Genomic DNA, 22,473 nt, shown 5'->3' with positions numbered 1-22,473 from the left:
AGGCCAGGCTGGATGGGGTGTTGAGCAACCTGGTATAGTGGAAGGTGTCCCTGCCTGGGGCCTGGAACTAGATGATCTTCAAGGTCCCTTCCAACACAAATCATTCTATGATTCTGTGAACGGAAACATTAGAGGGCCCAGATGCCTTCCGTTGGAAAACAGTTTCTCTGGGAAAAGTATTTTGTTTGGAAAAACGTCTGGGTTTTTTGGGGTGTTTTTTTTTTTTTTTGTAACTATATTTCCGAAGCTTTTTACTTAATGTTGTTTTGTAGCTTTATAATTGTACTGTAATGCAAGTTTTGGGTTTTTTAGGAGTTTTTAATTGGAAATGGATGCATTGGAATGCCTGTATTCAAGTGTACTTCCTTATTACTCAGACTGCAGTGTTTTACAGTTGTATCTCAGATATGTAATGTCTGTTTTAAAGACAAAAAGTTGTAAACAACACACTTTCTCTCTGAATCCTATCATATGGATGCATGTAACTGTAAATTGTCAGGGTGGCTTTTTGCAAGATCACAAAATATTATGTAAGATTTTTAATTTAAAATGCAACTAATTCTAACCTGGCTGTCACTGGTGTCAAATGGAGTAACCTTTAACCATCAAATCTAATTTTGATAGTTTGGGATTACATCACAGGAATTTTTCTCAGACCCAGCTCTTAGCTTGAGTTGCTTAAGTAGAGGCGGGTTTTTTAATGGAAAAGAGGAAAGACAAACTGGTAGAGATTTGTCACAAGCTTGTACAGGATTGCAGTGATCCTGCCTATCGGCCCCATGACAAGCTTGTGTAGAGAGTGAGTCCTGTGTAGGCATAGGAATGCCATGGGGAAGGACCTGAGAAATAACAGAGGAAAGTGGCAGTTGGTTGCAGGCTGCAGTTTGATGTGCTGTTTCTGCACCAAAGAACATGCTGCTCCTGAGCTACTCAGGAAAAGGCTACTGTGTAGAGTAGACTTGTTAATGAAATCACTCATCCTCATAGGTTGCATGTGACTTGTATACTTCTATAACTTTGCTTTTCAGTATGTGAAGCTTTTTTTTTTAAGGGGAGAGGGAGGTTGATCCTGAGAGCCTAGTCTTAAAGGAATTAGGTTAAAATAATATTATTTTCTACTGTGTGTTGGAGTATTTTACATACAGATTAATTTCTAGAAGCTCTAGAATGTTATAGTGAGGGCCTGGAAAGATTGAAAGGACTGTCATCTATTTTTCTGAAGCAAACTGGTTCTCTGCTTTGGTTTATTTCTTTATTTATAGACAAAGTGTTTGGCCTGTGCATTCTTATTGGACACTCTGTGTAGCACTGATAAGAATATCCAGTGAGATGGGGTTGAAAAGCTCTTAGAGAGTGAAGAACTGAAACTTAATGTAGAAAAGACAAGCGTGGAGAGTGTGGACTTTTGACTGTTGCTTCATTATTAGGAGCGGGTGGCTAAGGAGGGGATTACACCAAGTGAAATAGAAATCATCAGATCATGGCAACGGGGCTAGTTTAGGAGATACAGCAGGACTTGTTGAGGACTGCGATGTGAAGAGATGCGGTCCTAAGCAGATTGAACAAATGGTTGGTTTCAGCAGTTGAAAAGGGAGAGTTAAGGCAAAGGTTGATGATTGTCTTCTATGCCAACTTGCTCTCAGCTGATAAAGTGAATCTGGGAAGAAGAAAGTGATTAAGAGAAGGGAGGCTGAGGCAGCTTTATGGAAAGACTGTTGTGATTGTAGTATTAGAGGTATGTATTAGGCTTTATATACTTAATTTTAGTGGATTTCTCTTGTGTGCTGTGTCTAATTTTGCTTGAAATATAGATTCTGTAGGATTTGGATGTTCTAAATACATGGGAAGTTTGGTAATGGCTTTCATGATGCTCCCAACAGGGGGGGTGGACTAGATGACCTTTTGAAGGTCACTTCCAACCCTAACCATTCTATGATTCTATGATTCAGAAGTTCCAGACAGAAATATACTGCATTTTTCTTCACCATTTGAGTCTTAACTGTAGTGTTTGAAGAAAATAGGCACTTTTTTATGGTGATTGAGATCTGCTGTGATTCAGAAAAGCAGATTTTGGTGCATAACATACTGGAGGTTTTTCCTGCAAACAATTGTCAGATTTTCCTTCTTAGTACAAACACTGGAGTTAGTTGTAGTATCCTTAAATATGAAGTGGGTGAGAGGGGACCTTGTTACATGTAGGTGGTAGATGATGTTTTAAGTTTTTTAAGCCTTTGTGAATATATATCCTAAGCCTCTGAATGACAAAAAAAACCAAACCCAACCAACCAACCCAAAACCACAAAACCAACTGCTTTTAAAGAAAAACCCAAGTGGTTGGTAATGCTGAATCTTTAGTTAGGGAGTCACAGAAAAAGACTCTGGTACACGATGTTTGCAGCAAATTGAAACTGCTTGTTTGTTGAGGAGTTCAGGAAGACGTGCAGAAGAGTAATGTGGTGTGATGCTTTACTTGGAGGTCACCGGTGTTGTGCCTCAGACCTTTTCTAAGTTGGTAAAAGGAAGATGGCAAAGAGAGCAATGGGTAATTAAACTCACTTCACAGAAGTCGAAGTACTTGAAAGTCTAGACCCTTGTTACTGTTGAGCAGTTACTGATTTTGCACAGTAAATGGACTGTTCGTTTAAGACTACTTACACTTCTGTTTTCTAGGTGCAAATCCAATGGGAGTGAATGGAGGAGTAGGGGTTCAAACCCCTAATCTACTGCCTGACTCAATGTTACATTCAACCATGAATTCTCAAAAGTAAGTTGAATTATTCTTTGCACCCCAGTGATTTTGTTCAGCTGCAAATGCTGACAATTGCCTATAGCAAATGAGATGGAGAGGAAGGAGGTATACGTAAGGATATTGCATGCTTACCCTGGGAGGAACTAACTGATGCTTGCTGCTGAAGTGTAGTTGGAACAGAAACCTTGTATGTCTTTGCTCTTATGCTTTCTAGAGATCTTGGTGTCCATTTTAATTTTGTCACTACTTGCAAACTGACTTTTTTAGGCCACAGAGGTTACAGAGAGTATCAGTGGAGCTGCAGTGGAAGTAAGGGGCAAGTTATTCACGGAGGTGTAAAAGCTATACTTGTGCTTAATAATCTCATGGCACTTCTTGCATAAACAGTGGGATAAGTGCCATTGATGGCTATCTCCCTCTGAATTTTGTAGCTTTTGTTCCAATTTTCCAAATCCTTGGGTAGGACAGCATGTACTCTTTCATAGCGTTGTTTTGGTGTCTGTGCAGCTATTTCTGCAGAGTTTGTCCATTGATTATGGAACGGCTGAACTAGCACTTTGTCCTAACATTATTCTAAAAGAGGCTATGACTGTAAGATGACTAAGCTTGGACTAGGCTTTTGCCCTCAATTCTTGCTCTGTTTTTGAAGCCCCATGATGAGTGAAAGCGCCAACGTTGCCAGTTTGGGAGCCATGCCAACAGCTCAACCATCCAATACTGGAATTCGAAAGCAGTGGCATGAAGACATTACTCAGGATCTCCGAAACCACCTTGTTCATAAATTGTGAGTAGCTAATATCAAAACAATTGCCTGTTAGGTGAGTTGCTGTCTGAGGTGTGTGTGTGGGGCAGAAGGAAGCCCACTTTCCAAAACTAGGGGGCCAGGGAGTGAGTTTTGTCAGGGTCCCTGGGAAGGGAAAGCAGAAGCCTGAAAGGTGCATTATTGCTTTCCTGGTCGTTAGTGAGCTGCACCTGCTGATTTGGGGCTGTTGTATTGGAAATGTCCCGCTCTGTACTTGAGACAGCTATGCGGGGGCAGTGTCTCCTGGGAGCAGTAGCAGTGCCTCAGTCTATTGGAAGATTTACTTGCTGCTTTATATTCACATCACTGAGGTTAGCGCTGATGTCCCGATCTGGGGACATTCTAATCACTTGCATGCTTTTCTTTTTCAGAGTCCAAGCCATATTTCCTACTCCTGACCCTGCAGCACTGAAGGATCGGCGTATGGAGAATCTGGTGGCATACGCTCGGAAAGTGGAAGGAGATATGTATGAATCTGCAAACAGCAGGGTGAGATGCCGTCCTCTGTTGTCCAGTCATGTGTGTCTCTGCCTTGATCCCATAGTGGTTGGGGAGGAAGCGGAGTGAAAGCACAAATGAGAGTCCCAGGCTGTGGAAGCGTGTTCAGGGGCTGCTGGATGGGAGTCTAGGGACCAGTCAGCTGCAGGCTTCTGCCTGGGTGTGCTGGGAGTCAAGGTGGTGTCTGTCAGGTTGTGCTGTGCCCGAGACTTCTCAGGGTTCCCTGAAGGCAACATTAAGCTCTTCACTGTGATTGTCCCAAAGAAGTGCTGGACATGAGAAGAGAAATGTCCAGTGTTAGCCCAGTATTTGCCAGCAGTGCCCTGAGCAGTGCCCCTTTTTCCCTTCCTGTCTGCCTGGCAGCCCCTGGAAAAGGAGAGCCATCCCCACCCAAGCCAAGATGTGCGTGTGGAAGGCTGTTTTCCAAGCTTGGATCATTGGGACCTGTTGCCTTTACTCTCTGTGTGTGTGTCATCTCTTTTCTGACCTGTATTGCTCCCCAACAGGCAGAGTACTATCACTTGTTGGCAGAGAAGATCTATAAGATTCAGAAGGAGCTGGAGGAGAAACGGAGAACCAGGCTGCAGAAGCAAAATATGATCCCAAATGCTCCAGGCATGCCACAAGCTCCCATGAATCAAGGGCCCAACATGGGACAGCCCCAGCCAGGGATGTCTGCAAGTAAGAACCATTGCATTACTGACTAGCTGTGCAGGGAAATCCTGTGCTGTCATTTTGGTAGGCATGTGACCGTTTTGCCCTTCTTCTTTCACAGATACTTGGCTTGCTCAAAGTTATAATTTTCTCCTCTTTGTTCAGAAGTATTTGCAAAACCTTTGGCTTGCTTGTGTGTTAATTAATGACCATAAATTATGTAAAATTTAGTCTTCTGAACAAATTGTATTACTGTAAACTTTCACATTTACTTCGAGAGCTGGGATGGAGATTAAGTTGCATTCCTAACGTCACAGAACTTCAGTCTCATCAGAATTGATTGATTTAAAGATAACTTCAGTTACTATAAGACAAATGTTTTCATAATGTTTAGTTGTGTGATGTTTAAAATGATCCTCACTATTACTATTGTTGCCAAACTAAGAGTATAATGACCAGAGTGCATAGGTATTTATGCCTTTAAGAGATTAGATAGTGCTTGTTTGATGCCACATTTGGTTTTTTGGACAAATGGCCTTTCCAGCATGCAATGAAAACCAGACTTCATTTTTTTTCCCCATGCAGCTGTCTTCTGTTTCACAGTAGTTCTGTTACTTGAATTGACCTTCCTAATGCTAAACAGATTATTACTACTATTAGATTCACAGCTAACAGTGCATTTTTGTATTAGAAGAAGTTTGGCTTTGGAGAGGAGTTAATGATCAAAACTATCATGCTGCTGAAGAGTGTAATGTCTCTTTACAATACTAGGAAGGGATGAGGCACTGTAGATTGTCAGATATCTAGTATATTTTTATTTGGGTAACGCTAATTATTGGGGAGGATATATTCAGTTAGAAAGTGGAGAAAGGCATCTGCTGACATGGTAATCTTGTATTTCCAGTTAAATCCTGTAAATAACGGAAATACAGGATTTTAAACTGTACATTTCTAAGTAGAATTGCATCCGTTACTCTAATTTAACTGTAAAAGAGAACTAATATTTTAACTATTTGAGTGAAAATTCTGCTTTAAGATGATATTTTGTCTACGGTTCTAGACTGACAATTCTGGAGACTGAAGTAGCCTTTCTTAAAACTAAGTGCAACAGTTCTGCAAATATCCTTTCTAGAACACACCTCACCCCACTTCCCATCTCTCTCCTGAGAGCTTACCTCTCAGAACAAAAGGATTTTCTTCTTCATTCGTTCAGTCCTGCATGTTCTTAGGTACTTTATAGTTAAGAATTGAGTTCTTAAGCCAGCTCATGGGAACAGATGTGTAGCTGTCAATGACATTGTAATAAGTTGCCTAAGAAGATCAGGTCAAAATTGGAATTGGTCAATTGAGGAGGCAAAAAAACTTCCTGGTTTTTTTTCCTAACACTACAGAAAGATCCATTAGGTCCAGGTATATGCTACAAGAATCTTGCTCAGATTTCTTTTTCTCCCTTTTAAATATGAATGCATCTTGCTAAATCCAGTTCTGGGTCTTTTCATGCTTGAAGTCAGAACAGGATTTACCAAGATTCAAGCAAGATTGGTAAAAGTTGGTGCTGTGACTTTATTTGCTGTAACTTCTGTGGAAGTTTGATCTTCAGCAGTAAATGTGACACTTCTGGTTATCTGTCATGTATACTCCAGTAATTCTCAGACTTCGGAGCTTTGTTCGTGTGATCTAGAATGTTCATGACCTGCTGAGTTTGTCATTGTACCTTGATAACATACTTCAAATTTGTCCTCAATTTCTGAAAGCTGGCTCTAAGTCAGAGGATATATCTGCCGATGGGACGTCCTTATATTTTCAAGGAAGTTTCTGGTTTTGTTTCACACTTTGAGGACTCTTCAGGAGTGTTTAGAGTGATTGGACTTTGTCCATGCATTTTTTTTTTTTTACACGTGGATTTTAGTGTGTAATTCTCATGAAAATGTTTGGTGGATAGAACCTGGTGGTCTTATAAATGCCGTAATTGTATTCCAATGTCATTTTTCCAGACGGTCCTCTTCCTGACCCAACCCTGATACGTGCCAGTGTGCCAAACCAGATGATGAATCGTATGCAGGCGCAGCCAGGTAAATATCTGAAGAAAATTCACTACTGTGATTGTGAAAGAATCTTGGAATTGGGCAGCTCTTGCTGAAGTGTCATAGCTGGTGTTTCACCTGCAGTTCTCCCGTTTGATTAAGAAAATAACTATCCATAACGCATAAGATTTAAATAACTATAATATAATATAAAGGTCTTGTGAATTTGAGCTGCTTGTTAGCTGCTTGCTTTGTTAAATAAAGAACTTGATGCTTTTGGAACTTGTAATTGTGTGAACGTAGGATGGTGGAGTCAGTCAAACATGGTGTGCCTAGCCAGCTTAGATGAGGACTTGTTGGTGTCAGAGGGAAGATGGTGAGACTTATTGCTCAGAGGAGAGGAGCAGAGCCTTTTTTGTGTGTTCAAGAGTATTGTAGTCAATTTACAAGGTACCTAAAGTGAAGATTTACAGTTTGGGATTCAATAAGAGAATTTCTAATATGTAATTAAGGTAATGCAAATTATCTGAAACAGTTAGTGGAAATAGGTACTTCGGGGGCGGGGGTGGGGGGGGGGAGGGTGGCGGGGTGGAGCTAGTCTGTGTTCTGAAGGGGTACGGTAGCTTGGGCACTTTTTATATAAACCAGTTCCAAGTAACTAGTTTGCAGAGGGAGATGCTTCCTTTACAGCATTGCATGCTTGAAAACTGGTTGACAGAAAACAAAATTAGTAAGGCACTGACAGCATTTCTTCAAATGTTGAATGATGTCCAAAGGAGAGTTTGGGTCTTTGTTCATAAGTGGTTTTTTGGCACAAACGCACAGGAATGAATCAGTTTGGCCAGATGAACATGCAGCTGTCGCCGATGGGACCCCGGCAAACCCCTCCTCTTCAGCACCCTGGACAGCTAAGCCAGGCTGGGGCCATGAACCAGGTCAGTGCGTGTTGCCTTTCGTCCAGGGTGTTGAGCTTGCAGGTCTGCTTTTTTTGGCTGTGGTTTCCTTAAAATAAATTTTAAAAAGAAATTTAAAAAAAAAATAAAATCAAGCATTAGTTCTTCATTCTGTTGACCCTTTGATTCCTCCTTTTACATCTCCACTGAAAGGTTTGTCTGGTCTATGGTAAGCCTTTAAATCTTGGTAAAAATTGCCTAAAAAATTAAGTAGCTTATCTATGCTGTTGCATCCTTAAAGCAAGGAACAAAGATAAATGTTGAGTCACAGGCCCAATCTGAAATCAATATCCCTTTCCTTAGCTTACAAGGGAAATCATAATAATTTCTGCTGTTTGAGAAGAGCTGTAGCAGACTTTCCATGTTGTATCCTACAGATAAGTGACAAGCATCAATTTCTGCAACAAGATAAATGGGGTTTTTTTTGTAAAATGTTAGAGATGTGCACACACTGTATGAAACTAATTCCTTTCTTTTTCAGCAGATGGGATTTCCTTCACGTATGCAGCAGCCAGGAGTTGGCCAGCCTTCTGGTCAGAATCAATTTCTACAACAGTCCCAGTTTCCTGCTTCTTCCCCAGGAATGAACGCAGCAAGCATGCCTATGACTCAGCCTGGCAATCAGACACCAGTTTCTCAAGTAAGTTTCTGATTTCTAGAAGTGGTGTTAGTGGGCTCTGTTATACACTGATTTAATTGTTCAGTTTGTAGTCATGGCAAACAACTTGTTTTCTCAAGATGCTTTTGGAATTAGTCAACTGAATTCATTTGTTGAGGCTCTGCATTTTCCTGATGTAGCACTGGGAATGGCAGGGGTGAAATGTTTACTTGTTCTTGGGCTTAAGATAAGTTTGACAGGAATTTTTTAAAGTTTGGTTTTATAGTGCAAAGAAATTGTTCCTCAGCATGCAGTAGTTAAGAATTTCTTGCTTAACAATGAGGCAGCAGAGCCTGAGAAGTTGAGATCGCGGAAGAACAAATCATAAAAATGCCTATCTATCCAGGACCAATGTGTGTTGCTGGCTTTGGGGGATAGGAGGGTTATCACTGCTAAAGCTGGACTTACAATCTAGCAGTTTGCTTCCTGTCCTTTCTCTGTCCCTTTTCAGCAAGAACCTTTCAGGCCAGGGAGAAGTAGGAAATGTCAGTTTGCTTCTTGTTGCTGCTGCTTCTTAGTTTGCAGGCAACATTATTGTGGAGTGACAGCTATTTTTCCTTGACTGATACTTTTTTTTGTAATCCTGTAATGGTACAGTTACAGCTGTGCTTATTTCTGGTTATAAATTCAATTTCTAGTCTTGGGAGTGGCGGCATGGGCACACTAAGTGTATTTGAATGCAATTTTTCACGGTGGTTTATTGTCCCATACTCAGGATGTACAAATCTGCAGTTTTAGAAAGAAATGTTTTACGAACTGGGAGTGTAGATGCGCCATCCTTTAAACATATCAACAAGTATAAGTTATTCTGTTGGAAGCCATCTTTTAGAGCTGAGTGAGCTTTAAAACAGCTTTATTTTCATGTGGAGCAAAATAAATTTAATAGAACATTTCTCTTTTTGAAATAGAGTTTAAAAAAAAACTCACAACAGATAATTTGTCACATTTTTAAAAGTGTGACAGTAACTGTGGGAAAGCAACCATTTGACAGTAATTCCTCTCCTTTTCTATTTCAAGTCAGTACAAATGTGTACTTGTTTTCCCACAGGCACAAATGACCAGCGCTTCCTGTCCTGTGAATTCTCCTGCAATGGCTCCAGGTTCTCAAGGGAGCCATATTCACTGCCCACCTCTTCCACAGCCTCCCATGCACCGAAATTCTCCTTCTCCAGTACCTAGTCGAACCCCAACACCTCACCACACACCCCCAGGCTTGGGATCACAGCAACAGCAGGCAGCAGCAACTGCCACCACTGCCCCCACACCTACTCCTCAGGCAATGCCACCTGGACCACAGCCGCAAACTATGCACCCCCCTCAAAGGCAGACTCCAACACCTCCGCAGGCACAGCTGCCTCCACAAGTCCAGCCTCCAGTTCCAGTTACTCCATCTGCAGAGCAACAGCAGCAACCCTTGTCACAGCAGAGCACAACAGCATCTGTTCCTACACCAACGGCACCACTGCAGCCTCAGCACCCTACAACACCTGTAAGGCAATACTTTAATTGTGCTTTCACTGCAAATGTTTATGTGTAAGGTTTAATTTTCAGTTGGTCTTTATTTTTGCGTGAGTCTGTTACAAAGGAAGTAGCTCCTGGCGTATCTAATATCAAAATAGGTTTTATTGCATTTGGGAAATAACCTTTTTGCATCAAAGCATGTCTATAGATCATCTGGTGTTTCCAGAGAGGGAGTATTTCTCACAACTGTAGTGCATGTTTTAAAATTCACTGTGAAACATGGATGAGATATTCAGTTATATCTACATATGCACAGTGGTGTACTATAGGGAAACAGTATGCAATTTTCTGTGTACTAACCCTTCCAGTGTGTGTTTCTGTTGCATGTTTTTCTATAGTTGCAGTTGTAAGCAGTATGTTCTTCATGTGAAGCAAGTAGGAGGACTAGAGTGCATTTAAACTTGGGGAAATGTAATATAGGTAAAAGGTAGATTAGAGAAAGAAAAATAAGTTCATTAGAAGCCTGTTTGTAATGTGTGTGTTGTTCCCTCAGCTTTCACAGCCAGCTGTAAGCATTGATGGGCAGGTATCCAACCCCCCATCCACCAGCAGCACAGAGGTGAACTCTCAGCAGACTGTTTCGGAGCAGCAGCAGCCACCCTTGCAGGAAGTGAAAATGGATATTAAAACAGATGAAGGGGAACCAGAACAAACAGAGCTGCAAATGGAGGAAAAATCTGAGGTGAGATTGATGGCCGGTTGTTGGGAAGAATATACTTATCTAGTACTGCTAGATGCTTTCTGTCTCTGTGCAAGCCATTCCTTCCAGCGTTCAATGAGAGCTGTAGGTGCTACCTGCTGCTGCTGTTTGGACTGTTGTCTTCCTCTGCTTCTTCCTAAAGAAGGGTCTCTTGTGGTGAAATGGTGGTTGCAATTGTGAGGCTTTTTGGTAAATGCCAATGTAAGAGGGCACTCAGATAAGTCCTTCAGATGTTATTGGCAGCTGTTAAATGTTAGAATAGCGGATGCATACATGATGGGCTGCTTTCCGGGCTCTGACAGCTTGTCACTGAGGACAGCTAGAAGTGTGGCTGCCAGTAGTGTCATCCTGACAGCCCCAATGTTAGGGGCTGTTAGACCTCCCTGAAGAGCTGGATGAGTACCCTTGTGTTTACTTGCAGCTTACTTGCACTACTACTGCAATGTTTAAAGATGTGTTCTAGCACACTTGCTCAAGTTTTAGGCAAGTTTTGACTGCAAAGTAGATACCCTTAATCCTAGGGAAAAAATTGGCGGGCAGGATGGCAGATAGGTTTAAAGGACGGAAACATGGATGGATTACTTCACAGGAGACTAAGTGACAGGCTCCAAACTATTTTCCAGGTTAAAGTAGAACCAGTCATGGAGGAATGTAAACCAGACCCAATGGAACAAGAAGAGAAGAAACCTGAAGTGAAGACTGAAATACCAGAGGGGGAAGAAAGACCTACTACTCCAGCTACTCAATCTTCTCCAGCAGCTGGGCAGTCTAAGAAAAAAAGTAAGCAGGAATACTGTTTTGATTGAAATTCACTGCATCTCCTTAGAGAAATCTTCAGGGGGGGAAAAAAAACCTTGAGCTTACTTCATTGGTGCTCAGTAGGCTTATATGGATTGTTCTTTGTGGCTTTTGGACAAAATGTCTAATAATACATGTGCTTGTAATTGGCTTTGGGAAACTTCTTTAAGGCTTTAGTATTAGACATTAAGCCTTAGTAAAATTGTCAATACAGTAGAGATTTGAAATACTCCTGAGTTACAGATTTTCTACATAAGTTTTCTCTTGAGACCTCAGACAGGGGCCGTATTTGGAATGTAAGCTGACTATTAAATTTAACAGTGTCTTTCTATGATAAAAATAAGATTCTCTTTAATATTTTGGACATCATCTTGCGTCTAGATGATCGTTTTAGTATCCTTCTCAGAACTCAGTGTTGCAGAGGATAAGCAAGCCATGTGAAGTAACTTAAACCCATTATTTGTAGCCTTTTTCCACAGACCTCGCATTTTCCAGCAGGTTTCTTCCTTACAGCTGTTTCTGCTATCTTTCTAATGTTGATTGTTTTTCAAAAGTTTTCAAGCCAGAGGAGCTGCGGCAGGCACTTATGCCAACACTGGAGGCACTTTACCGTCAGGATCCAGAGTCTCTTCCATTTCGACAACCTGTGGATCCTCAACTACTAGGAATTCCTGTGAGTGTCTTTGCAAGATACTTTCCTGGCTTTAATTCAGAACCACTACATTATGTTTGAAAAGAGCTTAAATCTGTCTTGTTAACAGATTTTATATTAATGCATTTGAAGAGGTTTAGCTTAGGCAGTGGAACAAACTATGTCTGACTTAGGAAAGCTTGTTTTTTTCAAAAGTTTGTTTGGTTCTGTGTTCCTCTTGATAAATAAGCAGGTATACCATACATTGAAGTGATTACCAACAGATCCCCAGTGCTGTGTGGGCTCTTTATGGATGTTGCTTCATATTGTGGGGCTTCTATTGCTGAATTCCATAAGTGTTTTTCATAGAGTATAAAACTTGACTGAATATGTGGGGAATTAAGCAGATCAAGACCACTTAAAAAAATAATCCGTCAATGATTATTAATCTGTTATAAGCAAGGAGGAGACTATTCAACTTCTAATTTTTGTTCCGGTCGAATTTTCTGCTTGTTTTAGAATTGTCCTTGGAAGACATTACCATCCTTCAAGGATCTGTGTTTTAAACTATCTGGATTGAGCACACAGGTTTACTATTTATACAAAAATATGAATACATAGAAGTCCTACTTAAGTGCTTTGGGCAACATTTTTTGCCTGAAAGGTGTTTTGTTTGGTTTTGGAAGGGGTCTTTTTTTGTGTGCTGGGTTTTTTGTTGTTGCGTTGTTGTTGTTGTTTTGTTTGTTTTCAAAAATTCAAGGCCTACTGTGTTATAGTAGGCCTGTATTAAAAGCAGGCATAAATGTTGCTAATAGTCTTTAACAAGCTCTCAATTGGCTGTCGTGTTCTGAGGACTTTTGTAGGAGAAATGGTCCTATAACAGACAGGGGGGTTGGGAAAAGGCATTTTTTAGAGGAGACATGATATCTTTTATCATATAATAGTTATTTCTTTTTATTTATTGGGTTACCTGATTTATTAAAAACAATCACTTTCTATTAATGCTCTTGTGTATATACTCAGATCAAATTGGCTACAAAAAACATTGCCATTTCCTACTTTTTGTAATACTTGTTTTGCTGACTAAAATTAGAGTGGCTTTGTTTCATCGGGAGTGGAAGAGTAATAGAGGCTGAGAAATAAAGGAATAATGAAAAGGAAGCACTAGGGAGTGATATGGTATTACTTGGAGATTTCATTGTATGTCACAAGCAGTTTGACAGTGAAGTCAGGGAGGAACCTGTTTTTCTTGATGTACTGCAGAATGCACATGCTGTCATGTCACAACATAGTTCTGTAGTAGTGTTTTGATAAACTGCGTATTCTTGCAGGATTATTTTGACATAGTGAAGAACCCCATGGACCTTTCTACTATCAAGAGGAAGCTAGACACAGGACAGTATCAGGAACCATGGCAATATGTAGATGACATCTGGCTCATGTTCAATAATGCCTGGCTGTATAACCGCAAGACATCCCGGGTGTATAAGTACTGTTCCAAACTGGCAGAGGTGTTTGAGCAAGAAATTGACCCAGTTATGCAGAGCCTTGGTTATTGCTGTGGAAGAAAGGTAAGAAAATACTTATTTTCAGTCTGCTGTTTGCTTCCTGGTATTGGGGGGTGGGGGGAAGTACAGCAGTTGCAGTTACAGTGTGTCAAAAATTTTGAAAGTTTACCCAGATTTAGCAGTTCTGAGTAGTGTGATTTTGAGGTTTTTATGGGTCTTCTATCTAGTGCTTAAATCATCTATTTATATATGAGCCCTTGGGGAAAAAAGCCAGTAACTGAAGGGTTATTTTGATTAGGTTGGACCCATTTGCTATTGAAAATTAAACAGATGCGGTTTTGTTACTGCAAAAGAAGTGCTCTCCATTTCACTGTATATTGAGACTGTGTATTCCCATTGTCTTGTTTTGCTATGCTTTCTATCTTTGGAGAAGAGAATATTAGGCAACTGAACATTTTTTTTATGACTCTAGCATTTTGTATGCTTGTTACACAGAATAAGGTGGAAATGATCATTGTCTGGGTCACACTTGCTTCCCACGGAGAGCAAGTGAAAATATGTATGAGTACTAAGACAACCCTTTCCTCTTTGCAGTTGGAGTTCTCGCCGCAGACTTTGTGTTGCTATGGCAAACAGCTATGCACGATCCCTCGAGATGCCACTTACTATAGCTACCAGAACAGGTAAGAAAAACTCACTCTTGTGGTTTTGTGCATGCTGCAATCAATCTGTTAAAGGCATGCATGTATTTACATATACACCCTCTTTATGTGTGTACACCTTTCTGTTTTAAGATAAAAATTTGCTGGAAGTGCCCTTGAATAGTTTACTTTGTATGTTAATTTTTTTCTGCAAAAGTTCACTGCAGCCTTTGCTCTTCCTTCCTCTTTTGTTTGCAGAAATATGATGTTTTACTAAATTTTTATCCTGCAGTTAATTAAATCTTCTGTTATCTAGACTTCATATATGCAAGTCTTTGCTTCCTACCACGCAGCAGTATTTTTCATGCAGAACACTGACTAAACTGCGCAATAAATATATTAATGCCTGTAATATGTATTATACTAGGCAAGTCTTTGTTTTTTCTCATGATGTTAAAATTGAAGAGCAAACTTACTTTTGTGGTGCAGACCTTCATTGGAAGATTTGTGTACTCAGATTTGAGTATATTGATGCTTGCTTTTTCATCCTTGAGTTTCTTTAAGGGAGTTGTCTTGACGTAGCTGTCAGCAGCTCTGTGAAGTGCTGTCGCTTCTATGGCGCTTTTGAGTAATTTTTTTTGACTTGACGTTTATTAAAGGATTTTAAACCTATTTGACTTCTGAAAGAAGGTTTCTTGCTAGACATCTCTTTGCCAATTGGAAGTGAGGCAGGAAGAAGCAGGGAAATAAATACTTCAACACTCTGTCTCCCTGCATGTATCAGAATGCACCTGTTAGAGCAGAGGACTGGTTACCTCCCAATTATATCATCTCTATTGATTTAGTTGCTGATCTCCATTCTTTCCAACACCTTAAAACAAACAAACCTACCTCAAAACAAACAAACAAAAAACCCCCACTAAACTAACAAAAACACTAAGGCTTTTACCTGAAAACCAAGAAGATTTTGCAAGAACTGTAGTTTTCTTAAGCACCTGGTCAGGTGAAAGCAATCAAAGAGCTACAGGAGTTATATCTTAAACTTTTTAGGCTTCATAAAGGTTTATAGCAGTGAATGGAGGTTTTTAGGAGTGAAGAAGTACAAAATAAGCTTATAATATCCCATAATAATGTGTGTAGTTTTACACTTTCATAGTGGGGAGTTTTTGTATCATGTCAGTATCTTCTGCTTATGTTTATCTGTAGGCAAGCACTAGATGGACTGAAAGACAATTATTCAAAAATCTGACATGCTTTACGTGTTTTGAAACATTAGACAGGAATGTTTGCACTATAAGATGTGCATACATGTGACTTGTAAATACATGCGTGCGTATATAACTATAGACTGAAATGTTTGATTCTAGAAGTGCTATTCTCTGCATTATCTCAGATGAAAACTGAGAGGGTTAACAGACCTGGAGTTCTTTAAGCTTAACAGCTACTATAATGTTGGTTTGTGAGACTTTATAATAGACTTGTTAGAATTTTATTTTATTTCTTTTTATTTTTAGATATCTTGTGCATTCAATTAACACACCTTAGTAATAGAGAGGCTACAGTTTTAGAACATGTTTGAGGGCTGAAGTAGAGTCTTGAATTAATCACTGTTTTATTCAAGTGTAAATGAAATCTTTCTCTGTAATACTTGCTGAATTGATACCTGGACTGTTTGACACTCAAACTGAGCTATTGCAGAATCATGTCAATGTAGAGCATTATGTTTGTAGTTAATGTCAGATATTTAGTTATCATACAGTTTGACAGTTCTATAATATCTAAGATTTTGAGGACAGATTTTATTGTTCTTTAAGCTTCTGATGTTTAGCTTTCCCTTTCAACTGGGAGACAATCCTCTGGCCTCTCAGCATTTATACATTTTAAGATGGAAGACTATCCCTCTTCCATTGATCTCCTGCAGATCCTCCTGCCAACAGAACTGCTGTGCTGATGTACAAGTCAGAGTAGCAGTTCTTCCTTCCTTCTGCTCTTTCCCCTTTCTCATTTTAATTCTTTGCTGTACGTGGCATGGATTATTAAAATGAAGAGGGTATGGGTATGCTAAAATGGAATACTCTTGTTTAATTTGCTTTAATCATTTGCTGCTTGTGAACCCATTTGAGAGATTTAATGCTAATCTGTGCTTTGCCTTGGCTTTCTGCTTTGTGTTGTCTTGTCCTGCTTCTGTGTTTTTGTTTTTGTCCTGCAAATCCCCATTTCTTTGTGTGTGTTGCTTTTTATTTCTCCTTCATGCTTGTCACTGTCTGCACTTGGCTTTGATTGTGCCAAAAAAAAAAAAACAAACCACCCAACTAAACACAATGTGGGGCCCATAAATCTGCATCATTGAATATCCTTGTCGCCGTTGATGACCCGCTCTGTGCTCCTGTCCCTTCCTTGGCCTGCTGTGATTGGTGGCTCCGTTGCTTGACTTGGGCTGTGTTGTGTGGACGGAGCAGTTCACCCAAATATGGCCTTCTTGCTGACAGGTATCATTTCTGTGAGAAGTGCTTCAATGAAATCCAAGGGGAGAGCGTTTCTCTGGGAGATGACCCATCACAACCTCAAACGTGAGTTATTTGTGGTTGCTTGGGCTGTGCATCTGTGAGACGTACCATGGTCTACAATACTTTCTCAAAGGGAAGGAGTGTAGTTTAGGTAACCCTCACTGTTTGTAGGCTAGTAGAAGGTGGACCAGATATTTTTCATAAAAGCCTGAACTTGTGCTGTAGATTTTTTTCTTTAAGATCTGAACTTTAGTGAGAAATAAGCACTTAGTGCTTAAAATTGTAACTATACCAATAGAGGAGAAAGAAGAGAATAACTTTTTTTCTGGGGGAAAAAAAAAAAGTGAAAGTATTCTACTGCAGAAAAATAACCATGCCTGCAGGCAGGTAGCTGACAGACATAGTTTGAAATAGTCAAACGTAGTGTCCTGTTTATAGACTGGCTGTGCTATTAAACTTGTGTTCAGCTTCAGATTGTTTTTCATCCAGATCAGACACAGGCAACCTCCTTTTCCCATAAAAACATTTTACTTGTTGAGTACCATCTGCTTATCAGAAATCCTGTGCAGTTGTTGAGGAGATTGTGGTAAAAGGCTGCACATGGATTTAGTTGCCTTTTCCATGCTGGCAACAAACTATTGGGACAGTCTTTCATTCTGCTATGCGTTCCTCACACCTCACCAAGAAAAAAAATAATCTTGAAACAGAATTTTAGGAGACTAAGAAAACCTTGAGGGACAGATGACTGCCAAGCAGTTACTCTTTGAGCTGTTGAAGAAAGCTCTTTGGGTGGGGGAGGGCATTGCAGGAATACTGCAGATAGAAGCAAGTGGGAAAGTCTGAAGCCAGAGGCAGAGTTGTTGAAGTTGGTAACTGGACAAACTGCATTAACTTTCACTGGAAGTAGAAGTTGTCTTTAGCAGCATGTTACCAAATCCTGGTTGTGTTTATGGATGTATCTGGAACAGTTGTGAAATAATCCACTGGGGCTTGGGAAGATGTAAGAGTACTTCTGCCATTCTGGGAGGGAGAGTGAAGAAATTATGTTTGTATGCTGGTCAGGACAATGGGCCACATTCCTGTGGATAGTATGGATTACTACTCTAGTAGAAGCAAAGACCTAAATTGTAATCAATATTGTCCAGTTTTGTTAATATGGACACCATTCTTGGTGGTTGTGTAGTGAAAATGGCAGCTGTAGGCTGCACATGAGGAGCAAGTACACTTTTGAATGTTCTTTCACCCACTTACAGGCTTTCTCTTAGGTACACATTTTACTGGGGTGTAGAGATGCTGCTCCCTTCCTCTCTTCCCACGACCTGTAGTTAAAATGAACAAAAGCAAAAAAGATTAGGAGTATATATGTCAGGTCCTGTCTACAGTTCTGCTCACTGTATTATAATAACAGTTTGAAGAAATTGGGAGATTGAACCTTACCCATTAATCTTATAAGGAGCTTGAAGTATTCTGCAGGTAGTGCTATTCAGAATAAACACTGAAATAAAAGGCTAGGAAGGGTAACGCACCTCATGAAAGCTGGATCGGATCTCTGTCATTGCTTCTCAGAGAGGCACATACTGATCATTTCAGGTTTTGCAGCACCCACTTTGGGGTAAATTCTCAGAGATCTGGGTAATCTTGTATAACTGTTCTGGACTATTTTGAACCAGATTGGTGTATAAGATGGAATTTGTAGCCTTGCAAATGCTGCAGGGAAGGTAAAGATAGTATAGAGTAATGTCTGGGCTGGGGTTGCAGGGTTTAGAAGCTGAAATTTCTCCTTTGAAGTTAGTCTAGGAGGAGGGCTAGAGGAATCCAAAATAAGATAACCTGCTTTTCTCAGTAATCAAAGATAATTGGAATTGTCTGCCTTCAGAATATCAAACAGGCATATCAAATAGTCCTTTCAATATGAAATACTGATCAAACTGGTCCAAAACCTGAACGTCAGCAAGTTTTACCATTTATCCTGTAGTAAAACTGGATAAGGGAGCAATGTGGTTCTCCACAAGCTATTGTCCCATAGAAAAGAATGTTTTCCACAGGCAGAGTTAAGGGTGGCATATATTTTAGTTGTCTGTCTCTTTATGAAATACAACTCCTTTCCTTGTAGTGCCAGTGAGTGTTTAAAAAATCTGCTTGCAATTTTTGTCTTGGTGTGTGGATATGTGTGGTATGGCATGAATGTATGTTGTCTTGTGTTAAAACTGAGTTTTATTGCCTGTTTCTCCATAGAACGATAAACAAAGAACAGTTTTCAAAAAGGAAAAATGATACACTGGACCCTGAACTGTAAGTAATGCTGTTACATTTGAATGATCTTAACTTCATTATAACTATTTTGTAAAATGCATGTTATTCATTCACCATCACCTTTGTTCTTCAGTGTTTTCCCAATTTCATGTAACTCTGTTAGCTGGCAGGGGCTGCTCAGTAAGCAGCGTATGTGGCATTCTCTGCTGAGAACCCAAACCACCACAGCTGTACTTGAGAAATATGTAATACTGTGTGTATGAGCCAAAATTACTGCATTTTGTTGTCTTGAATGTGGATTCAACAGAAGGATGAATGTAGATAACTCTGCTTTTAAACCCTGTTGCAGCAAACGCTCAAGTCTCAGAACTGATTTTAATTGTTCGGTAGTAGCTCGTTTGCTGCTGTTGGCTTTTCTAGCTGTCATATTCTACAGGCAGCTGTAGTAGAAGGAAAAGTTTGTAAATTTGAATCAGCCAGTTCTTCTACACTGCTGGAAGCAGAACTGTAGACAGTCAGTATGGTTAAGATAGTCGTGACTCAGCTGCTTTTCTTCATATTCCTGAGGGTTTTTTTGAAGCTACTTCATGTGCTGCTGCATTATACACCTATGCTGCTGCTCTGCAAACATTGCCTTCATTCTCGAATGAATGAAGAAAAAAGGATATGTATTCTTCCCACACCATCCTTCTAAGGGCGTAGGGGTCAGCCAGTTCTTCTGTTTTACAAGGGCTGTGGGAAGGAGAGAATAGTAACTTGATTCGTAACTCTTCTTTCGTTTTGTTATAGTGAAGATAGTGTGATGCTAGAATGCAAGCCTAACTTACAGTATGATACCATATGCTCTGTATAAATGACAGCTAGTCATTCAAAGTCTCACATTTTTACAAATAGACATGTTCAAAAGGAGTTAGATTGTCCTGATACATGAAGCAACCTTAGGTATTTTGGAGAAGTATATTCACCAATATCTGTGAAGACGACCATATCACGTATGTCGCTTGTCCTGTCTGAAAGTGACATTGCTTCTGTTTTCTTTCTTCCTGCCTTTCGGCAGTATATTTGCAGTGTACCCCATGCTTCAAGCATAGTGGGGCAACTGACAGCCAACTGTTTCTCCTGGTTCTTTGGTTCTGACACCTGTGAATCCATTTTCCTTTCTTCATTATAGCAACAAGCAGTTTACCGATTTTATACTTAGAAGGGCTTCACTTTAAAAAAAAATAATGTGGATATCAGTAAGGCAAGCAAATGGTAATAATAGTGTTCCTGCATAGTCTGACTTGAGCTGACAGATTCTTAATTGGTTCTGGAGGCTGTTCTCAGCATAGATGTGCCCTCTATGCTAAATAGACTCGAGGCTAAATGCTAGAACTTCTCTAATAAAGTGTTACAAAATATGCAAGCAAGTAATGATACTACTAACCTTGCTTCCCTTCCCCACTTTTTTCCTTCTACAGATTTGTTGAATGTATAGAATGTGGAAGAAAAATGCACCAGATCTGTGTTCTTCATAATGAGATAATCTGGCCTTCTGGGTGAGAAACTTCTTCTTAAGTAAAAGTGTACTATAGATTTATTAGAGTTAGTGTGTAAACTTCCTTATATTGGTTGTATTTAAAAGCGTATCTAATGGAAGAAGTTAAATTCTGTAAAATTTTCAGATGGGAATGCATAGGGTAACATCAAATTTAGGCATTGCATCTTCCTGTGTTGTGTATTAAGTTGTTTCTAATCTTAAATGTTTCTAACATTCCTGTGTGCAGAAGAGGGCTTTTCAGCCTTTTATGTTTAAAGATACTAGTCCTTCATGAAAAGATATTTTTAGTTCTGGTAAGAATTTCATACTGATTTGTTTTCTATACAAATCATATTGCTTTGTCATCTTCAAAAATTTTGAAACAAGTAAAGAATTTAACAGGTGAATTCACTTTTTTTTTACCTCAGTGATTAGGTTAAATCTGAAAAACAATGTAGTTGTCTTTAGATACTCCATAGTTCTTGATCAAAACACTGGCCTTTTTCTGATTGCTTTAAAGGCTTTTTTTTTTTTAAAGTGGATAAATTATATGTAAATAAAGTTCTGTAAGATCTTAAATATTTGCTTTCTTGACAAGAAAGCTGTGACTTTTACCATTCTGTTGTCCCATCCACATTGCTGCAGAAGAGGGTAGATATCCTGTAACTGAGGAAGAATCTGCCCATCATTTCATGCTACAGTGCACTTGGGCATTTAGAAAAAAATCAGGCTTTTGCTTTACGTATTGCGACATCTCATCTTCATTGGAGACAGCAATTTGAGACTATTTGTTCCAAGAATGCTTTATGCCGATATTGTTAGACCTGCCACTGGAGATCCTGTTTCCTGGGCTTGCAAGTGGTGACATGGGTGACTTGACAGCAGATTCACTCACTGGAGCTTAGATCCTCCTCTGCAGCTCTGAAACAGGGGCTGTTTCCGCTGGCACTGCTCTTTGTGCTGTCTTTTATTTTAAATTTCAGTTAAGGTATTTTCCAGACCAGATAAGAGAGAGATTTTGCTTCTAATGTTAAGATGCTAAGGAATTTTACAGTCTGAATTGGGATGATTTTTCACTTTCTCCTATTTTTGCTTCAGCTTTGTCTGTGATGGCTGCCTAAAGAAAACAGGACGAACCAGGAAAGAGAACAAATTCTCTGCTAAAAGTAAGATTCTGATGTTTGCACCAACAAATCTTAAATAATTTGTTAAGAATGAGGAAGAGCTGCCATTTCTGCTCATTTTGCTTTTATTTCAGTTTTTTGAGTTAAAGGAGGATACTTTTGGTCAGTTCTAAACATCAGTACTGTGATGTTCAGAATATTTGCATTCCCAGGTGCTGTTGTTGGTTAATAGTCTGTTGTAGAGGGTTAATGTACCATTTTAGAGCACTGTAACATAAGATACACATCCTTTTATCTCAATTGCAGTATTAATAGCATTGGAAATAGTTGCTGTGTGACTGCAGTCTAACTTAAATTTATGGTAAGATGTTTAAGTCACTGTGACTACTGCTGCTCTTAAAAGCTGTGATGGAGATAAAAGCTGCATCAGCTGCTGACAAAATTCTGTAGACACTTCCTCTTGATCAAGGCAGCTGATTTGAAGGCAGTGTACGAGGAAATTTATGCAGTCATTGTCCATCTGTTCTATAGACAAAATAAGTCTGTCAGAAGCTTCTTAGGTTGGTGTACTTCTTAAAAGTAATGACTATTTACATTTCTGCTAAAAAAAAAAAAAAAGAAAATCCCCAGCCAACCAATAGCATCAAGATTCTAACAAGTATTAATTGTAATGTTAAGCAGTTACTTTTTAAGGTCCTTCTTTGGAAAAAGAGGAAGGAGGGTATCAAAGATGGTAAATTGTCTTGAAATTTAGGGGATGACTTGCAGTTCAGTCACATAAGTGTTTTCTTCAACTCTTCTTATGAAATGGAAAGCAAGCCACTCAGTGAATAGTTTCAACATCTGAGTCTTTTTCCAAAATCTCCAAAATGAAAACTTCCTAGATTCACCAAGAATACAGGAAGTATACAAGGGTTCTTTTATAGTTTTTAT

The 22,473-nt window shown here is 39.5% G+C and overlaps 1 protein-coding gene across 17 annotated transcripts in view; it reads left to right on the top strand.

Moving 5' to 3' along the window:
* EP300 (EP300 lysine acetyltransferase) overlaps nucleotides 1-22,473 on the top strand; it is a 66,674-nt gene that overhangs the window by 31,955 nt on the left and 12,246 nt on the right. For 16 of the 17 annotated variants that reach the window (XM_086752342.1, XM_086752363.1, XM_086752384.1 and 13 more), the window contains 17 exons: nucleotides 2,671-2,764; nucleotides 3,399-3,533; nucleotides 3,923-4,040; nucleotides 4,556-4,730; nucleotides 6,698-6,775; nucleotides 7,553-7,662; nucleotides 8,162-8,320; nucleotides 9,387-9,827; nucleotides 10,353-10,541; nucleotides 11,183-11,339; nucleotides 11,912-12,030; nucleotides 13,320-13,559; nucleotides 14,091-14,179; nucleotides 16,627-16,707; nucleotides 18,880-18,936; nucleotides 20,358-20,435; nucleotides 21,515-21,582. In XM_086752342.1, coding sequence (XP_086608468.1) covers nucleotides 2,671-2,764; nucleotides 3,399-3,533; nucleotides 3,923-4,040; nucleotides 4,556-4,730; nucleotides 6,698-6,775; nucleotides 7,553-7,662; nucleotides 8,162-8,320; nucleotides 9,387-9,827; nucleotides 10,353-10,541; nucleotides 11,183-11,339; nucleotides 11,912-12,030; nucleotides 13,320-13,559; nucleotides 14,091-14,179; nucleotides 16,627-16,707; nucleotides 18,880-18,936; nucleotides 20,358-20,435; nucleotides 21,515-21,582 — 2,388 coding nt within the window. The remainder of the gene's footprint in view (nucleotides 1-2,670; nucleotides 2,765-3,398; nucleotides 3,534-3,922; nucleotides 4,041-4,555; nucleotides 4,731-6,697; nucleotides 6,776-7,552; nucleotides 7,663-8,161; nucleotides 8,321-9,386; nucleotides 9,828-10,352; nucleotides 10,542-11,182; nucleotides 11,340-11,911; nucleotides 12,031-13,319; nucleotides 13,560-14,090; nucleotides 14,180-16,626; nucleotides 16,708-18,879; nucleotides 18,937-20,357; nucleotides 20,436-21,514; nucleotides 21,583-22,473) is intronic. The other variant, XM_086752398.1, reaches the window with a different exon arrangement.

The sequence above is a fragment of the Chlamydotis macqueenii genome, chromosome 1 (assembly GCF_036417535.1).
Source record: "Chlamydotis macqueenii isolate bChlMac1 chromosome 1, bChlMac1.mat, whole genome shotgun sequence".
Classification (NCBI taxonomy): domain Eukaryota; kingdom Metazoa; phylum Chordata; class Aves; order Otidiformes; family Otididae; genus Chlamydotis; species Chlamydotis macqueenii.
Note: the sequence above shows the minus strand (reverse complement) of the source record. Positions and strands in the feature narration are given on the sequence as shown.